Source organism: Lutra lutra, chromosome 16 (genome assembly GCF_902655055.1).
Source record: "Lutra lutra chromosome 16, mLutLut1.2, whole genome shotgun sequence".
In the NCBI taxonomy this organism is placed as follows: domain Eukaryota; kingdom Metazoa; phylum Chordata; class Mammalia; order Carnivora; family Mustelidae; genus Lutra; species Lutra lutra.
In genome coordinates, this window is record NC_062293.1 from 22,400,282 (window position 1) to 22,420,067 (window position 19,786).

Below are 19,786 nucleotides of genomic sequence, written 5' to 3' on the forward strand. Positions count from 1 at the left end.
GCTTTTGCCTGAAAGAGAAGTCTCAGCACGGTTATTTACAAAGATTTATTTATTACGGCACAGGAGTGGTTCAGGCCTGGAGTCAGGGACGAGGGGAAGGGGGCAGAGCAGCTGGAGGACAAGGAGAACCTGGCTTCCCCACCGTGCGCCCCCCTAAGGACATATACTAGGCGGCATTCCTGGCATCAAAGCACAAACAAAACGCAACAAAGCAGCCTCTGCTAGTCCATCTTCCAGGCACCCAGGCTGGGGAGCAGGGGTGATAAAGGGAAGATTTCTAAAATGTTGAGGTTGAGGAGAAGGATGCCTGAATCCTGGGCCCTGGTAGAAGACAGAGAGGGGTGGTAACTTGAAATCCCCCATAGGAGAGGGGATGGAGAAGGGTCTAAGGGCACCTACAGGTTCTCAGTACCCTCTTTCCCCAGATCTTAGGGTCCTGCCCTGTGGGTTTCCTGTGCCCAGGAGAAGGGTCTGGGGAGTAGAATTGTGAAGGATAAACCTTTGCCCCCCACCCTTACTGGATTATCCACTGCAAACTCTCTCACATCCCGCCTCCCTCTGGGTAAATGGGGGAATGACTGGCAGGGGTAGGCATCAGGCAGCAAGTGCCCAGGGACTCTGGGCATCAGCCAAAGGTGGGCAAACAAGCAAACACAGACCAGCCTTAAGTCTTCTAGAAGTCAGAAGCCACAGCCCTAGCGAGTGAGGGGGAAGGATACAGAATAGGGTGGGGACAGAGCGGGTTTCTGGGGAACAGCAATGCCCCCTCCACTTCCTTCTGAGTGACGCGAGGACGGTTGCCTAGGTGCCAGGCTCAGGGTGGGCGGGGCGCTGAGGCTCCTCCCCAGGCTCTGCAAGGCAAGCGGAGGGAGTCAGGGATTGGCCACGCCCACAAAAAATCCCAGCCCCGCCTCCCATCCGCCACCACCAAGCCTCACCATTTAGTGCCAGGTCTTCCACTTGTTCCTTGGAGCTTCCATCTCTCTGGGGCTCATCCAGAGGGGGTGGGCGCTCCCAGGGTCCTTCCAGACCCTGGCCACAAGCTGTCTTCTGCCCAGCTGGGAATGGGAATGAAGAGATAAAAACACAGACTCTAAGTATCCATTCAGCAGCCCTCCTGGAGCGTGAGCTGAGCCTGTCTGATGGCTGAGGCTAAGCTTTCTGAGGGCATCATGGTATGATGAAGAGAACGCTGGACCAAGAATGCTGTCCCAGTGACTAGCTATGTGAGTTAAATAAGTCAGTTACTACCTCTCTAAAGGGGGCGGTGAGAAGGAAATTGCATAGATTATCTTAAATAAGAGACTAGTTAATATGCTGACCAGACCAAACCACTCTGGGAGTGGTGGTGATCAATATCTCTCCTTGGTAATCTTGTCATTTGACCTTCTGCCCTGCTGCTTTTCCAGAGAGAAGTGTTTCCTCTTGCTTCTTCTCGACTTGTCCTAAGGGTCTCACGGGGGAGTTCACTCAACTTCTACCTGAAGCTTTTGCTCCAGTGTTGATCCCCCACTGCCAGAGATGCAGAGGAGGTCCAAGCCATTTTGTTTGGGTGCAAGGGCTGGACACTGCAAGCAGGGGTGGTCGACTGTTTCTCATCCCCATAAATAATGGGACCAGAAAGTTTAACATGCACCAGGAGGGATAGATAGGGCACAGTTTTCCATAGCTAAGCATGGAAAACACAGCTATGGGAGGGGCAGAGATCTTTCTGCCTAGGAATTCTCTGGGCCTTGGGACCCTCAGTGGAGATTTCTGGGTCTGGGGCCTCTAGCTCTGAGGTCTTTTGTGTAGGTCTTAGGTCCCTTCTAGACCCCTCTCTTGCCTTGCAGTTGGAGTTGAAACGCAGAAGGCTAGGTTGTTCTTGAATCCCAGATTCTTCATCTAGACACTAGAGGGCACCTCTCACCACCCCCACCCCCTCACCCCAACCCAGGAAATAAAGGGGGAGAAACAGCCTCCTGGGGAGGACTTAGGAACCCGCTCTTTGCCTCCCAGCAGAAACCACATCCTACGTTTAAAAATGCAGGAAATGGGGACATTGGACCCTTTTAGTTTTCTATCCCTGCATCTCCTGTAGCCCCTCAGGGCCATGGCTGGGAAGTCTTTTCTTGGGTCTAGCCTCAAACCTCATGTGGCCTTGCTGTAATCCTCAGTGAAGAGAGGAATTACTGGGGACAACTTGATCAGGAGAGGGACTGGGTCAGGATGGGAGCAGTCCAGATATCCGGTAGGGCACCTTGTGGGTGGGAAGATGGGGAGGCCCTCGCCGTGTGATGGCGGTTTACATGTGTGAAAAGCTGTGAACTGGGAGGGGTGCCCCAGGTCACTCAGGGAGGACCCCACCAGGTTTCCCCACCCCCTCAGCTTACCAGGCCCCCTGCTACTCTTCAGGATTTCAGCCTGGCTGTCCTCCTCCTCTTCCTCCTCTTCGTCATCGTCCTCCTCCTCCTCCTCATCTTCCTCTCTTGGGTAGCCCAGCTCCCGCAGCTCCCCCAGCTCATCTTCCTCCTCGGAGGCCTGGTTCTCGCCCAGGTTACTGATGGACTGCAGGTGCGACTCAGCAATGCGCTGCACGGCTGGCACATGGGGCCCCGGGAAGGCAGGGGTGAGCCAGGCCAACCAAAGGCCCATGGCGCCGGAGAGGAGAGGCACATGACCTGATGCATGGCTAACTCACTCGGGTCTAGTTCAAAAGCTAAAGGTCACAGGTCAGTCTTGCTGGTGGCCAGACCAGGACAGAAGCAGCAGGGGGTAGACCCTTAATTGCACTTGGCTCCTAAGCTGTCCTGTGAGGCAGACCTCCTTGGAGGCTGGCACCAGGGGGCCCCCCCAGAACCACAGGGTACCAAGCCAGACAAGACCAGGCAGGTAGAGCAGCAGCTTAACATTCTGTGGCTGGGATGCTTGCTTCTCCAAGGACCTGGTACTGGAGACTGTGTCCACTAGTTACAGCCCGGGCTAGAAGGCCCAGGACCTGTGGGCTTTGTCCCTCTCAGTTTCTAGTGGAGACTGCCTAGGGCTCATTGCCTACCCCGATCCTGTGGGCTTGGTCCCTACCTCCTGGCACTGCTCCTGTCAGAGGTGCCACTCCACACATCTCTGCCCCAGGTGCTGAGCTGGGAACAATTCAGAGACTGAGGACAAAACAGTCTACAGCCAGTCAAGTTGGTGCCTGGGGATGTGGCGTGCTCAGACGCAGCCCCCACAATCTTGACCCACATCCCCAAGCTTCCAGCTCCCTCTGTGGTGACCTAGAAAGCAGCAAACACCACCCACCCCCCCAACACCAGCAAGGCCTGCTGGGATAGGAAAGGAACAGTGTGGGCAGCTGAGGAGAAGTTTCCAAAAGATGTAAAGGCCCAGAGGCTTAGGAGAAAGGGGCCAGGGCTGGGGGATTCTGGGGGAATGGCAGGGGTTGAGGGGACGCTGTGAGGAATGTCTGGGGCAGAAGTAGCAGGGGGACTGGGGGGTCTGAGGGAGGAGACCAGAGCAGACCTCACAGCTCACAGACAGGATGCTGACAAGCTAGGGACTGGGGTTGCTACAGCTCCTTCTCGGGTGGCAGGCAGCCCCTCCCCTCAGAAAGCCCAGAGTGGGAGGGCCAGGCTGGAAACCTCCGCTGCAATGAACAGGGCACCACACTCCTGCCAACTTGGGACAGGCACAGAGGGCGCATTGTGTGGGCCCGCTGCCCCACCCTGCCCCAGGCTCCCAGCCCAGTGCCTCCCGCGGGCTCTGGGCAAACTACCCAGGCAATAAAAATGCAATAGATCGCCCTGCCCTGGCCTTGGGGACGCAGCAGAGCATCACCTTGAGCCAAGTGAGAGCCTGACCTTGGAGAGTCCCCCTCAGGCCAAGACCTGGTGTTGTCCACCCTCCCCTGGAAACCCTCGGGCTTCTCCCCTTACAAACCCCCAACCCTGCCAGGAGCTTTCCCTTGCCTGGAAAGGGGCTAAAGCCTGCAAAATAGGGCCCTCCAGGTACAGAAGGGTCCTCTGAGGGTTGGGGGAAGGGCGGAGAGGAGGTGGCTGCTCCAGCAACTGCCCTCTCCCCCAGTCGGGGGAGGAGAGCTTAGTTCCTGAGCCACAGTGACAATAGGTATTCGGAGCCCACCCTTGCTGGCACCCCGTGAGCCTCCCTCGCACCTCGCCTCCCCCTGTGCCTCTCCAGTCTCCCCCTCGCCCTCGGCTGTCTTCTTCTCTGTCCCCATTTCTGGGGCCCTGGACTCCAAGTCTAGGGCCCAACCCAAGCTCCCCTTTCAAAGCTAGACGGTCTCCAGCACAACCCCCAGAATGCCCTGCCTCTCCCAACGCAGACCCTGCTAAGGGGTAGCCCAAAGGAGCAATGAGGGGGAGCCCATTTCTAGCCCTCGCAGGGTACTCGGGAAGTCCATGGGCTCTATCATTTTCACCCCAGCCTTCTGCCCCATGCTCATGACCAAGAGTCCAAGGCACAGTTTTCGCCCCTCACATCCACTCAGCCCTCCTCAGCCCAGAGTAGGGAGGAAAGAGAGAACTTCTTTTCTCTCCTGAGAAGATGCCACCACCTCCCTCATCCCTCCTTCAGGGGCTGGCCTTCCCCCACACCGCTCAGGTGGGAAATCCTTCCTGGTGCTGTACCCACTGCCCACATGCTGTCCCTTCCTCTTTCTGTCCTAGGGGGAAGAGAAAATGTCCTTGCCCTTCTCCCTTCTCCTCCCACCCTCTCTTTGCTCCTAACCCTGGCAGGCAGGAAGACAGGTAGGCTGACAGGTGCACCTGTTGACCTTGGCTGCTGCTGGGAACTCATTAAACCCACCCCAGAGGGAGCGCCCAGCACACCCTTCCGGTCTCCTCCCTCTGTGGAAGGAGGGGGCTGGCCAGGCAGGAAGAGCCTCAGGCCAGAGCTGAGATGGGGGTGGGAAGGCATTCTTTGGCTAAGTTAGGAAGAGACCTTCCCCAGGCCCCCAGCTCCAAGCCCTCTCCTCCAGGTGTAGGTTCCCCAGCTTCCCCATGAGAAGCCAATCTCCAGACGGACTCTAAAGACTCCCTGCAATTTCACACCGCCTCCGTTGTGCACATTTCCTTTCCTCTTCCTAGAATGCCTTTCCACGCCTTGACTGCCTGTGGAATCCCAACTCATCCTTCAAATCCAGGCTTAACCTTCCTCTCCTCTGTAACGCGCCCACCACCCTTTGAGGCAAAAGGCCCCAGGAGGGCGAGGGTCAAATCTGACTTCTCCCATCTTGCCCAGTGCCCACCTGTGAGGCCTGGCACACACTAGGTGTTCTCTAAGTGCGCGCTCTAGGAATGACTTATGTTTTAATATAGAAACAAGAAGCAGGACCAAGAAGGAACCAGTCTGCTGACCTTGCAAATGTTCTTTCAGTGGGAGAGGGGAACAAGGGCTGCACCTGGAAAAGGTCATGGTTGGCGGGGGGGGGGGGGGGGGGAGCCGGGGGGGGGGGAGCGAGGGGGGGCCCCGACAGGTGGTCTGGCACACGTTTGCAAAGAAACTTGTTATTTCAGGCCAGTCCCCTCTTTTCTTTCAACCCCACAACCTGATTTGGAGGCCCTCAGCCCCCCCTTTCAGCCCCTGAGCCCCTTCTTTACAAGGCCGAGTTAAGAAAGATCTGGTCCCTAAGTCATGATTGGGGTACAAGACAATCCCTCCCCATTGACAAAAGCTCAACATTTCACCTCCCTCCCCCAGTATCAGCCTGGTTCCAGGGGTGAAGGAGCCAACCAGACTGATGGGTGGGGGGGATAGTACCTTTCAGCGAGGGGGGTGTGTAGGCACATGGGTTGGATCTTTTCGACTTGAGGTGGTGCCCCTCTCCTGAGGCTCTCTGCTGGGGTAAATGCCAGGTTAAACAGGCTCACCAGAGGCCCCCTCCCTTCACTCCTCCTCCGTTCCACCCCACCCTGGCAACCCAGGCCACCCACAACTGCTCTGGTCCAGCCAGGCTGCCCTGTTGCTTTGTGTGTGTGGGGGGGGGTCTTCCATAAGTTGTGGTCTGGCTCAGGGCAGAATCCAGGGTTCTGGAGTCCCAGCTCGAGTCTGAGCAGAGGAGAGACAAGGGCTGGGAAGTCTGTACCAGTGGGACCCTGGCACCAGGCCTTCTTACCAAGGTGCCAGTGGATATGCTAATGTGTCCTCTGGGAGGCACCCTGTGTTAGTTGGGAGGAATCCTGTCCAGCCCACCACAAAGGGCCCCCAGGGGCCCCTGGAAACTCACCTGGTGAGGGGAGGCCTCCTCCTCTGAGGGAGGCCACGAATGAACCAAGGGAAACCAAGGGAAGAAGAGAGAAGATGGGGGGGGGAGGGAAGAGAGAAAGAGAATCTGAATTACTTTCCCCAAAGGCTCAAGCTCTGGGGAAAGGGAAAGTGTGCCCTTTCCTTCTGGGTGTTGGAAGGTGCCTGGGCAATAAATGAACCCAGCAGAGTTGCACTCCCAGACCTCACCCCCTCCCCCTCATCTTCTGCTCCGTCTCCTACTCTTGGAACTTTGGCAAGGGCCCTGAGAAGGTATCAGAGCTAGGGTGGGGCAAGGGCTGGGGCAGTGGGGAAGGGGGGAAGGGCCCACCTGGCGAGGAGTGCTCTGAGAGCCGGAACAGCATAGCAGGGGTTGGCCTCCTGCGCCGGATCTAAGGAGATGGAGAAAGAGGTGGGGCAAGGGGGAGGGGAGCAGGACAGACACCTGCACCCCCCATCCACAGGCAGTAGGGAACAGTGCTTTGAAATCCCCAGGGTGCCTTTGAATCAGAGTGTCAGAGCTGAAAGGAACTCTATAGTTCACCCAACCCCCTCATTTTAGAGGTGAAAACCCAGGGCTCCAAGAGCTAAGAGCTCAAGGCCACGCAGCTCGAAGTGGCAGAGAAAGAAGAAAAGCCCATCGCTACTCCTAGTCCATGCTTGTCCCACTCCATGGCTCCTCCAGAATGGCATCTCCCTTTCCACCTTCACTTTCAAGGAGGCCTGTCCTCTCCTGCTTTTCCAGATGTCAATCCTCAGGAACCAGAAGCTGGCTGTGGGAGATGCCCTGTGAGCCGTGGCACCCACCTGTCCCCACCCACCTAAGGTCAGTTCAAGGGCTCCAAAGAAACCGGATCCCGTCACAGAGGGAGGCTGAGTCTGGGCAAGGCAGACACCTGCAACCCCACACTGAGGCTCAGGTATGGGCCTGAGCCCCAGACCCACCCGGTCGGGGAGGTGTCCCTGGAAGGCTGCATCTGGGTCTCTCTAGCAGTGTCTCTCAGGCTGAAAAACTCTTGGCCCAGTGCTCATAAAAAATAAAAAAGTTGCCCTCCTTGGTATGTGAGGCAAGCTGAAGAGTGAGAGGGTGCGGTGGGGGGGGCACTGAACTCTCCCAGTACCTGCCCCCCCCCAGCTTGGCAATCAGACCAACTGTCAGTTAATTAGGTCCTCTCCAAGCTCCAGGGAAATGCACAAAGAGAACCAGGTGAATGAAGCTGAAACTGCCACCCCCCCCCCCAGCTCTCCAAACTGCCCTCCAGATCCAAAGCTGCTTAGACCCAGGATCCAGCCCTCCCCTTCCCCCTATGGCCTCCCCTCTCCCCCCAGAATGACTTGGCTCCACTCTCACTGCTCTGCTGGGTGTCAGTCGTAGCTCAGCAACAAGTGAACGCGCTACTTTTTGGGGGGGGGGGGGCGGAGTCCCTCTTCTCTTCTGTCCACTCCCACCACTGCTGCAGGCGCCTCGACCCCCAGGAAGGCTCTCCAGAGAACTCAGTATTCTGTGAAGGGGTCTGGCTTCTGTGATGACTGGTGCCCCCCAACCCCATGTTGTGGCTCTGGGTAGGGCCGGGCAGCAGAAGGAGGTCAGAACAAGGCTCTGGCGGCCCGGCCCAGGCACACACGGTGGGACCAGAGAGGCGGCAGAGCCCAGGACCCGCAAGGCGGAGGCCCGTTCTGTACCGTGGGTCAGGGCACCACGCGTCTCACTTCCGATCGACTCCGGCTGGGGCCAAAGGCGCCGCGATCCCCGGGGCAGCCTCGGTCAGGAGGACTCCGTGCAGGGTCCAAAGCACAGTCTCCCCGCCCGGTGTTGGCCCGGAACCGCCAGGCCCCCCCAGCGCTCGCCGCACAGCAGTCTGCGGCCCGGGGAAAAAGTTGCCGGAGTCCTCAGCGAACTTCACGCGCTGCCCCGCGCCCCCGCGTGTCCGAGACGGCCCAAGCCGCTCCCGTCTTCCCCCACCCCCAGGCCGGTCCGGCCCCGGCAGCGCCCCGCCGCCAGAGGAGCCCGGGGTGTGTTGGGGGGCGCTGCCGGGGGCGGGGCCCGGTCCCCTTACCATCTCCACCTGGCGGGGGTCTAGCTGGCTGGGGGGCGCAGGCACCGAGAACTGGATCTTCTTGCGGTCCTTGGGGTCCATGGCGGGCGGGGTGGCCGGCGGGGCTGGGGGTCTCGGGGTCCCGGGCTGCGGTCCCTACTCGGCTTCCCCGCGCGGCTCCGGGCGCGGCGGCGAGCGCTGGCTGTGCTCGGCGAGGGGGAGGCGAGCGGCTCACGCTCAGATAAAAATACCGCGCGCCGCGAGGGGAGGGCGCGCGAGCGGGAGGGGGTCGCGCCGGCTCCGAGCGCCCCCGACTCTCGGCTCTCGGGCTCGCCCGCCGCGCCGGCCGCGCTGGTCCCCGGGCGCCTGCAGCCTGGGCTCCCGGCTCGCCCGCTCCGGGTCTCTGCCCCTCTCCCCGAGTCTCGCCTCTCCCTCCTTCCCTCGCTCTCCCTGAGGGTCTCCGTGGGTGTCTCCGCCTTCCTCTCCCTCCCTCCCTTTCTCTGCCTGTGCCTCTGTCTCAGCCTTGCTCCGTCCCTCCAGGTCTTACCCTCTGGCCCCAGCCTTGGGGGTCCCCTGCCCGTCCCCTCCGCCTGGGACTGGCGCCCGGGGGCTGGGTGGGAGGGCCCAGCGGGAAGTGGCCAATGAGCGCCGAGAACCGTGTTCTCCGCGGGCCGGGAGGAGGGTGCGGAGTGTGAGCCAGGACCCGGGGAGCGGGCTGGGGGCCCCCTGCCGTCTCCCGAGAACTTGAAGCTGCATTATTGATGGAGTCCGCGGGGAGGATAATGGGGGGGGAGGCCGGGGCGGGGCGGGGCGGGGAGGGGCCGTTGGGGGGGAGGAGAGGGGCAGCGGGGAGACAGGACTCTGGCTTTAACCCCTTCGTGGCCTGGGTCCTCGGAGTTTCACGAGGAGGCCTGAGAGGTCCTCGAGAAACTACCACCAGCATGTCACGCTGTGAATGGGGGTGTCCTAGAGAGCCAGAGAGAGTGAAAGAGCGGGTGTGTGGGGGAGGACACGTGTCAGTCATCATGCCAGGGAGTGTATAAGTGCCGGGGGCCCTGTGGTGCCTGTAGCTAGGGAGCTCGTGTGTGTGTGTGTGTGGGGGGGGGGGTTCGTGTGGCATGAGTGTGTGTGAGTCTATGTGAGTAAGTGTGTCAGAGTGTCAAAGATGCGGGTGTGAGTGGCAGGGTGTGGGAAGTCTGTGTGCTGGGGGAGGGTGTGGGTGTGGGGGAGGATGTCAGAGGCTGTCAAGGTGATGGGCTGGCGTGTGGCAGCTTGCTGGTGGTGGGGGGGGGTGGAGGGGCTGTATCCACAGCTCTAGCGGATGCGGAAGAGGGAGATGAGGTAGTCCTGGGGGGCGGGGGAGAAGGAATGTGTTCCTGCCCTGATGTACCCTGGGGTCACGTGTCTCCCGCCTTTTCTCCCCAGATCTAAAATGGGTGGGGGGAGCCTAGCCAGCCCAGGGGGACAGAGCTGGGGGGCTGCCGGGACCAGTACACGTGCCATCACGTGTGTGAGTTTGGTGCATTCAGGAACAGAGCTGGGGGGAGAGGTGTGTGTGCTCATTTCTGAGGTGTGAGCTTCTCTCTCTTTGCAGAGGTGTCTGTGTGTGTCTCTGGAGGGGGAGAAGGAGGAGCTGGCCCTGTGGGTTAGTGTCCCTGTTTATGTGTACAGGCCCTCGGTGTCTCTGCAGGCCTGTGGGAGAGCACAGAAACGCTTCTCCTTAGCTCCGAGAGGGAGCATGTGTAGACGTGTACATAAGAGTGCGTCTTCCTGGGGCTCTATTTGTCTTGGCTGTCTTCTCTGCTGGTCACTCTCAGACCTGGAACAGTCAGGAGCACACCCCCGCCCCACCCCCTCCGGCCACTTTTCCACTCCTAGCCCCAGCATGCTGGGTCCTTGGCAGTAGGAAGCAAGAGACCAGAGAAGTCTCCTGGAAATGGGGTCAAGGGCACGATGTTGTACCCCAGAGTGACCCAGAGGGAAGCAGGCGAGCAGAGCTTGGCTTATGGGAGCTGGGAGTCCTGGCCACTCGGTTCCACTTCTCCCAACCCCAGGCCTGGTTCAATTCCCACTGTGTTTGTTGACATATATGCTTGTCAGGGAAACAGCCAGAGGCCAGGTCGTGACACAGGGTTTGGGCATCTTTAGCAGCCTGGCTTGGGCTGGCCCCCTCTTCCCAGTGGGGTGTGCTGGGGAGTGGCAAAGAGCACTTTGGCAGTGCCTTGAGAGGGTCAATAAGGAGGGCCTGAAAGTCAAAAGGGGCACAGGAAAGGCACTCCACAGGCAGTATACCTGAGTGGCCCCCGGGCCAAGGTGAGAGTGAGGGACCTGTGGCTTCCAGGGCTGGAGAAGTAGGAAAGTCCTGGAGCAGAGTGAAGGGGGACAGAGGACAGTTGGGTGGGTGACAAGAGGACAGGGACAGGGAGGCCTCACCACCAGTCACACCTGAATGAGAAGGTGTGCATCAGAATGGGAAGGCCCGGGGCGCCTGGGTGGCTCAGTGGGTTAAGCCGCTGCCTTCGGCTCAGGTCATGATCTCAGGGTCCTGGGATCGAGTCCCACATCAGGCTCTCTGCTCAGCAGGGAGCCTGCTTCCCTCTCTCTCTCTGCCTGCCTCTCTGTCTACTTGTGATCTCTCTCTGTCAAATAAACAAATTAAAAAAAAAAAAAAAAAAGAATGGGAAGGCCCTGGGGACCTTGGCGGCTAGGCTGATTTGACTAGGGAGGGCTCTGCCATGGAGCTTCTGGCCAAAGGATTGGCGCTCTGGGAGGCCATATTGGAAAAATTCCCCTGACCCAAGCTGGGGCAGCCGGGAAGGTAAACTCCCCCTGTGAGCCTAGGCCTGGAAGATAGGGTCCTTGGGGTGGAGGGGAGGATCTTTCCCCCAGCCTTTGCCCAGGCCCCCACAGCTCTGGCCACAAAACCTGGGCCAAGAGGGGTGGGGAAGCCTGACAGAAGAACAGGGACAGAGGAAGGGGGAGGAAGGGAAGAAGGATGACAGGGACAAGAGGTGAGAGAGAGAGGGTGGGGAGGCAGGACAAAGTGAAAAGAGACAGAGAAAACACATGTGAGAGATGGAGAGACAAAGGGAGAAAGAAAGCTTCACCATGGAGAGAGGCAGAAGACAGAGATGGAAAGAGAGTAAAAATAGCTCAGCATTAAGATAATTGCTGCTCACAGCTCTGCCCTCCGCTAGGAATTAAATGAGGTTTTATTACTTTGATTTTTCTCTCCTGGATCCTACGCGACTTCTCAAGAACTTGGGGAAAAGTTTTTCAGGTGGGCGGCCAGGTGGCGGGGGCTGTGTGGGTGACAGAGGAGGAAGGGAACAGGACTTCTGGGACCTGGGGGGATGCAGTCAGGGGCAAGGGATGGGGTGGGCCTAAGTGAGGGTGGGGGAGCCTAGTGGGAGCTGCGAGATATGGCCAGCATCAGGCACATGGGGGATGGGAATTAAGAAGCAAGGGGCCAGGGTGACCTCCATTCTCTTAGACTTAGAATTAATCATATGGAAATGAGATGTAAAAATAATGTGCCACTCCTCGGTTATTATTCTTGAGTTAGAAGCACAGGCGGTTGGGTCCAAGAAACAAAATCAAGACCTTGTTTGACTTAACTCTGATTGAACTATGGGTCTTTCTGTGTGGACAGACAAAAATAAGAATTGTAGCGTGTCCATTAATGGATGGTAGGTCTGAACCTACTGTTTGGAGACCTGTCCTTCTCACTTTGCTGCTTGCTGCCTCACTGCCCAGCATACAAGAAGCACAACATTCACCTTCTCTGAAAGATGATTTTGGAAGGGAGGTGGGAAGCCGTGCAATTCCTTCTGGGAGTTGGGGAGAGTGGAAGATGGAGAATATTCCCTCCCTTCCCCCAAGCAAGATACTGTCAGGTGGACAGAACATACACTGGGGAGTTGCACAGACCTGGGTAGGAAACCTGGAATCTATAATTTACTGTGATAAAATCTTACTATCTCTGTGCCTCAGTTTTCTAGTGTTTCAAAGCCCACCTTACATGGTAGCTGTGACGATTTAATAAGATAAAACGAGTAAAGCCCCCAGCCCAGGACTGTACTCCTAGCAGGTCTGCAGCGGATCCCCCCTTCCCTGGAGTTCAGGGGTGCGGTTCCAAAAAGAGCCAGCAGGTGGCGGAGTCGGCCAGGGTTTGGGCGACTGAGCTGCTGGCACTGCGGGTCTGTAGTTGGGCATCACACCCGTGACCTTGGCACCACAGAGCTGGGCAGAGCGGGCCGGGTTGGCATGTGGCAGCTGGAAGGGAGTCCCTGGAAGCCCTGGGAAGTAACCTTAGAGAAGCTGGGGAACGCTAGCTGGGCACACTGGGGCATCTTTCCTCGTCGAAGCTGCTGGTGGAGAGATGGGAGGAGGGGCAAATTCCAAGGCCCGCCTCTGGGGAAAACCAAGGACAAGAAGAAGAGAGGGCAAGGGCACTCTCGGCCAGGACAACAGTGATATCAGGACAGATGGGCAATCATTTGAAACATTCATTCAACATATTAATTCATTCGTTCATTTATTCATCTATACCCATCCCTTTGACCACTGAAGTGGGTGCTTTTTAAAAAATCAACTTTAGGGGCGCCTGGGTGGTTCAGTGGGTTAAAGCCTCTGCCTTTGGCTCAGGTCATGATCCCAGAGTACTGGGATTGAGCCCCTCATTGGGCTCTCTGCTCTTCGGGGAGTCTTCTTCCTCTCTCTCTGCCTGCCTCTCTGCCTGCTTGTGATCTGTCAAATAAATAAATAAAATCTTGGGGCGCCTGGGTGGCTCAGTGGGTTAAAGCCTCTGCCTTTGGCTCAGGTCATGATCTCAGGGTCCTGGGATCCAGCCCCGCATCGGGCTCTCTGCTCAGCGGGAGGCCTGCTTTCTCCTCTATCTCTCTGCCTGCCTCTCTGCCTACTTGTGATCTCTCTCTGTCGAGTAAATAAATAAAATCTTTAAAAAATATATAAATAAATAAATAAAATCTTTAAAAATTAAAAATAAAAAATCAGCTTTAGCAGCTCTTTCTGCCCATGGGTCCTGTCCCCATGCTTTAATAAACCACCATTTTGCACCAAAAAAAAAAAAAAACCCACAAAAACCCAAAAAAACTTTATTGGGGGGCACGGGGGTAGCTCAGTTAGTTAAGCATTTGCCTTTGGATCAGGTCATGATCTCAGGGTCCTAGGATGGAGCCCCACATCAGGCTCCCTGCTCAGCGGGGAGCCTGCTTCTCCCTCTTCCCACCCCACCCCCTGCTCTCTCTCTCTCTCAAATAAATAAATAAAATCTTTTTTTTTAAATCAACCTTTTTGAATCAGAGTTTATATACAATAAAATGCATCATTTCAAAATCTACATTTAGGGGAGCCTGGATGGTACATTCAGTCGGTTAAGCCTTGGACCTTTGGTTTCAGCTCAAGTGGTGATCTCAGTGTCATGGGATGAAGCCCTGCTTCTAGGCGCATACTCACTGAAGAGTCCAATTGAGTTTCTCTCTCCCTTTCTCTCTGCTCCTTCCCCCCATCAAATATAAATATAAATACATACATTTCTTTCTTCCTTCCTTTCTTCCTTTCTTTCTTTCCTTCTTTCTTAAGTAAGCTCCACTCCCAGCTCACAGCCCAATGCAGGGCTTGAACCAGGACCCTGAGATAAGACCTGAGGTCATAGTAAAAGTCAGGCACTTACCCAACTGAGCCACAGGTGCCCCTAAAATATACAATTCTATGAGTTTTTGAGAATTTTAACAACATATAACTACTACCACAATACAGATATAGAACATTTCATCACCCCAAAACGTTCTCTTTTGCCCATCCAAGTCAATCTTCCCTCCCTGTTCAGTGTGTGTGTCACAACTCTTTTTTTTTTTTTAAGGACTTTATTTATTTGACAGAGAAAAAAAGAGAGAGAGAGCACAAGTAGAGCAGCAGAAAAAGGGAGAGAGAGAAGCAGGCTCTCTGCTGAGCAGGAAGCCCGATGCAAGGCTCGATCTCAGGACCCCGGGATCATTACCTGAGCTGAAGGTAGCCACTTAACTGACTGAGCCACCCAGGCATCCCAGTATCACAAATCCTTTTTTTTTTTTAATATTTTAAACTTTTTTTCTAAATATTTTATTTATTTATTTGACAGAGAGAGAGATCACAAGCAGGCAGAGAGGCAGGCAGAGAGAGAGGAAGAAGCAGGCTCCCCACAGAGCAGAGAGCCCAATGCAGGGCTTGATCCCAGGATCCTGGGATCATGACCTGAGTAGAAGACAGAGGCTTAACCCACTGAGCCACCCAGGCATCCCCCTGTATCACAACTCTTAACACACTGTTTTGAGACGTGTCCTTCCCACCATTTGTCTTTGCACCATCACCTGCCTGCCAGAGTGCCCAGAATACAGGAGAGGCTGCATGCAGGGGATGGACTGAGGAATGAATGGATGGATGGATACACAAGTCATAGAAATTGTCAGTGAGTGACATATATGGAGCATTTACTCTGTGTTGGGCACTGAACTAGGCCATTTATATGTATGATCTCATTTAAACCTCGTTAGTATCATTCCATTTTACAGATTAGGCAAATGAGGCTCGGAACTTTTGCCCAGAGAGTTCACGGGTTCGTGAGAAGACAGACTGACTCCAGAGCTCTCACTCTTTACTGCTGCCTTTAATACATTCAAGATGGGTGAGTAGAAGATTGCTTGCTTGCACTGGACCAGCCCTCTCTGTTGCTCGGCATTGGACCCGGTTTCTCTCCAGCCCAGTTTGGACTCACACAGCGGGGCTGAGGGTTGGGGAGCAGAAATCCGTGTGTGGAGGCTGCCCTCTGGTGGCAGACATGAGTACAGCGGTGTCTCTGCCCTCTGGCGCCCTCAGGTAGGATGGCTTTGAGAAGAGTGAGCAAGCCGGCAGCCCACGGTGGGGGCAGCCTCAGCCCCAGGCACCTGGAGACTCCCTGCTCTGGCCATTGCCTGGTGCCCCCCGAGGTGCCAGCTGAGGCTGCCCCCGAAGAATGCCAGCTGCCGGAGCCCGCCGCCTCCTACCCCCTCCACCAGCCCTCACACACACTCCGATCCCGGTCCAGTCGGCTGCTTCCATTCCCTGAAGAAGAGGCCCTAAAGTTAAAACAGCTGTTAATTTATAAACCAATTTTTCCGTGACTGCTTAATAAATCGCCAGCAGCTGCTCTGCCCCCTCCTCCTGCCCAGGCACCCGGCCCTGAGGGCTGTGTGGAGAAACTCAGAGCCTCCTGCCTCTTTCCCTCAACTCCCCAACTTGACCCCATTCTCCTCGGAACTGAGCATGTGGGGGGGGGGGCCCTGATGAACCCAGCTTCTCTGGGCTTTGGTGGAGTAGAGGGGTGAGGATGGATTTTCTTTTCTAGAGGGCTGCAGCCCAAAGGCCATCCCTCCCGGGGCCCTACGCCCCTCCTCCCCCAGGACTCCCGGGCTCAGAAGGTAGGTGTCCAAGGTTTTCTTGGGGCTGGGGAGTGAGGGTGTCCAGATTCCCTAAGGGAGTTCCTCTGAGACACTGGGAGGTAAAAGGACCCTAGGGTCATCCTGAGAGTGGGAATCTCGATTCCCTGAATCAGGGTGGTCCGCCTGACAGCAGCCAACGGACTCCCTGACCCTGCTGTTCTGGCCAGGGTGGGCTGAGAGGGGAGTGCTGGGATAGCATCACACTCTGGGGGGCTGTCCATCCCCAGGATAATGAGAGGAGGGATCTGGGCTTCCTGAACATTCATCTTATCCAGCTTCTGCCAGCATGTACAAGGTTCCATGAAAATTCGTGTAGGTTGGGGGCCATGGGAATGATAGGCGTGAGGCACGTTCCTTATCTTTGCATCTGCCAGTTTCAAAGGTACCCACCCAAAGCCCTGACCACTGGGCAAGGGGGTCAGCGTGGCCATGCCCCTGTAGCCGCAGGAGCTCAGCAGGGAATGGGGAGCAGGGTGGTAAAGCACACCAGGTCAGAAGTTCAGATTCTACTCTCCTGCTGGCCAGCTGTGTGACCTTGAGCAAGTAACTTAACCTCTCTTTTCTTCCACCCTGCCTCCATTAATAAAATAGGAATACTGACTATAAAATTGTGAAAATTGAAGTTGGTGCACATCGGGTGCCTGGCATAGAGGAAGTGTGTACAGAGTGGCAGGGCTAGCTTCTCCTTCCCCCTGCTGGGAAGAGGGGAGACTGGATTTCTCGAGTCCCCTCAAGGAGCAAATCTTAGAGTGGAGGAGTTCAGGAGATTTCCAGAGGAAGGGGCGGGGGCAAGTTGGAGTGCTGGAGCCAAAATTAAGAAACAACAACAACAATAACTGGGATTCTGGAGTAATAGGGTTGTGACTGGACTTTCTCCTTCCGTTCTGTTCTCCTCCCATCCCTCTACCACCACCACCACCCCCCACCTCCAATAGCCAGGGGCCTTCCGAAGCCTGCTCTTTGGGAAAAAAGGAAGAGCCTCCAGGTCCCTCCACCCCCAGAGCCCCCACCTCTCTGGGAGAAAGTCCTCCCCGGAGTCTAACTGAAATCCCTTCCTTCTCTTGTTCTCTCTTCAGCAAGGGTTGCAGTGACCCCATCCTTCCTCACCCCCAGAGGGATGCGGGGAAGGGGGCATCAGAAAACCTGTTCAACTGTTGTCACACAGGCTGGAAGCAAACCTGGCCTTGCCCCATCCTCCCTGTGTGGCCAGAGCAACTTAGTCAATCTCTCTGAGCCATGGGTTCCCTGACCCTGGAATGGGGAAGATCCCAGAAGCTACCTCCCGGCCGGTTGGGAGGGTTGGCTAAGACACTGCCCGTGAAGTTCTCAGCCAGGGCCTGGCTCTCAGCAGGTGCTGAGGACATGGTGGTAGAGAGAGAGCTGGCAGAGTACGGTGGAAAGAACCCAGATGCCAGGGCTGGACCACCTGCATTCAGATCCCACTCTGCTACTTGTCACTGATGTGACCTGGGGCAGGTCACTAAACCTTCCAGTGCCCCTGTTTGTCCATCCACAAAATGGACCACTGTAACAGAACCTATGTCACTGGACAGTCGTGAGATACCTACAACTCTCAGAAAGCCTGATTAATGGCATTGTTAGTTGCTGTTGTTATTATTATTGGCCCCCCTAGAGCACTGACCCCCTTTGGGCTTTGCCCCAACTGGGGGGCTTGTTGATGGCAGAAGGTTGGAAGGTGAGCAGAACCAGACTGGAGACCCTGCTCCTGGGGGGCCCCCAGCTCAGGGCGGGCCTGCAGCCCCTACTTAGTGTTCCCTCTTCTGGCATTCTCTGGCGTGGGCACAATTGGGAGGCACAACCCCGAGTCAATGGTCTTGCAAAGCAGCCAGACCCCTCCCTGTGCCCAGGTCCTGACTACCTCCTGGAAATAAAGCAGGGTCCCGGGGGCCCACTCAGGCCCAGAACTGCTCTGCCAGGGTACCAGCTGGTGCCCACGGGGGCGGGGCAGCCGTTTGAGCATGTGGAAAGGGAAAGCTGGAGGCTTTCCTGGGTGGCCCCCACCGGAGACATGGAAGGACTGGGCACCCAAGCGGTCCCAGGAGCTCCTGTCCCCCTGGGGACAGGCAGGGGTGAGAACTAACCTTGGCCTGTCCAGTGCCTCAGTTTACTCAGTCATCCTCAGGAGGGAGTCTTCATTTCTGTCTCCCTGGGGCCCAAAGGGCCTTGGCATTGGCTTCTCACAGCTCCTTGCCCTCTTTCCTTTCTTAAAGAAAACGAGCTCAGCCTCCTCCTTCCCGCCCGCCCAGATTCTCTCCTTAGAAGCCACCGGGGAGGATACTGAGCCCCAGAGGGGAGGGGAAAAGCCAACCCTAGGCCGGAGACCGCCTCTGCAGGGCGTGGGCTGCATCTCCAAGACCGCCCCGGGCACCAGCCCCGCCCGGGTCGCCCCGAGCTCCCCGCCTCTGCCCCTTTCCCGTCGCCACTGGCCCTTTAAGAGCCTCTCCGCGCGCTGCCGTCCCGGATCAGCCAGAGAGACCATTAAAATTTTATGCAGAATGAAAATGGGCCAGGTCTCCAGCTTCCTCGCTCCCATCCAATGATTTATTACTCGCAAATACCACAGAACTAATTAGTATAGTAATTAATTAATACGCATTTGCATATTTGCATGTGCAATTAGTGCAGTGGAGTGATTACTGGGAGAATGAGGGGCCCCGGATTGTCAGATGTGAGGGGGAAGTGGCCTGGAAAAGAGTTAGTGGGAATGAACTTTGTAGGGAGCGCGAAGGCGGGGAGGGAGGGGGAGGTGAGCGGGGGCGAGGCGGGGGGCGCCCGGGCGCAGGGGCGCCTCGCTGGGGCGCAGAGCCGCGGCACAGGGGAGCGCCAGGCCTGGGCCCGCCCGCGGCCGCAGGACGCCGGTCGGGGGTCGCGACCCAGGCGCCCCCGCCCCGCCCGTGGCCCCGCCCCGCCCCCGCCGCGTGGCAAGGCTCCAAGCGCGCGCCTGATTGTTATGCATTGTGTTTCTTGTTGCGAGCGGAGCCGGGCGGAATGGGGCTGGCACAAGCTGTTTCCCTGCCACGCGGCGGTGGCACCTTAAAGGGGCAGCGTCCCCTTCCCGCCACCGCCGGCCCGCCTCCGCCCTCGCCGACCCCACCTGCGAGCCGCCCGCTGCACCCCCATCGGGAGGCCCAGCGGCGGCCGGAGCCGGGCGGAGGACCACAGGGCGCGCAAGGGGGACGGGGGGGGGACGCGGGGCACGTGCCGAGGGAGCCTGGCGGGCAGGAAGTCAGGCTGCAAACGGGGATTGGGCGGCTGGGGCGCGCGGGGCCCTGTGCCAGGCGCCGGGCGGGGGCGGTGAGGAGAGAACCGGGAGAAGGCCTGGAGGAGAAGGACAAGGAGGAGAAGGAGAGAGCGGCAGGGTCCCTCTGGGTGCCAGGGGCTTCCTCATAAGATGCCGCTTCGCTTCTCATCTCACAAAGATTCTGTGAGGTAGGGCTCCTTATTCCCATTTTGCAGACGGGAACAGAATGGTGTGACAGGCCCCTGGTGATCAGGAGTAAAGCTGATCCAGCTGGTCCGTCCATCGTCCATCCCCACGCGCGCAACGTGTGCCAAGGGCCAGAAGAGGGAGTGGCATGACATCAGGGAGGGCTTCCTGGTGGAAGAAGCGCCTCACCGAAATTGCAAGGGCAAGGAGGGCAGCTTCTGAAAGAGCCAAGGGAAGAGGGAAGCATGTGTAATGTGACAGCCTCTCCCTGTGCGTGGAAGGAGCCCCCATGCACCCATGAGTAGAACTGTGGAGACACCTGCCAGGACACTGGCTCCTGTGGGAGACTGGATGAAGGGCAAACCGTGAGCACCAGTCCTTCCCAGGGCACCCTCCTTTTCCCTCTCTGTCACAGGGGCTGCTGGTCCCACAGTGTGGCGATAGTGGGACTTTCAGAGAAGGCAGTAATTTGTAATAGTGAAAGAGGGCACGGACAGAGTCAGAACTGGGTTCAAATCCCACACCTGCAACAGACTAGCTGTGTGACGTTGGCACGGCGACCTCCATGCCAACCTCTCTGTGCATCA

General features: G+C 57.2%; 1 protein-coding gene across 2 annotated transcripts; it reads right to left on the reverse strand.

The window, feature by feature from the left end:
- Positions 1-30: 30 nt before the first annotated feature.
- Positions 31-8,957, reverse strand: PPP1R1B (protein phosphatase 1 regulatory inhibitor subunit 1B). Of its 2 annotated transcripts, XM_047706425.1 has the most exons (8): positions 8,821-8,957; positions 8,295-8,475; positions 6,569-6,629; positions 6,221-6,243; positions 5,755-5,833; positions 2,373-2,579; positions 939-1,058; positions 31-851 (listed from the first exon to the last, which is right to left on the reverse strand). In XM_047706425.1, exons 2-8 carry the CDS (start codon positions 8,373-8,375, stop codon positions 802-804), a joined length of 621 nt encoding a protein of 206 aa, XP_047562381.1. In that variant the 5' UTR covers positions 8,376-8,475; positions 8,821-8,957; the 3' UTR covers positions 31-801. The 2 variants fall into 2 exon arrangements, with proteins under 2 accessions (XP_047562381.1, XP_047562382.1); XM_047706426.1 differs by lacking the exon at positions 8,821-8,957 and having other exon boundaries at positions 5,755-5,830; positions 8,295-8,787.
- Between the last annotated feature and the right edge of the window lie 10,829 nt (positions 8,958-19,786).

Coding starts and splice junctions, on each gene's coding strand:
- PPP1R1B (XM_047706425.1), bottom strand. CDS start 8,375: ATGGACCCCAAGGACCGCAAGAAGATCCAGTTCTCGGTGCCTGCGCCC. Junction 2,580..5,754: donor CACACCCCCCTCGCTGAAAG/GTACTATCCCCC, acceptor CCCATGTGCCAG/CCGTGCAGCGCATTGCTGAG. Junction 852..938: donor GGAAGACCTGGCACTAAATG/GTGAGGCTTGGT, acceptor CTTGCCTTGCAG/AGCCTGGGGAGGAGCCTCAG.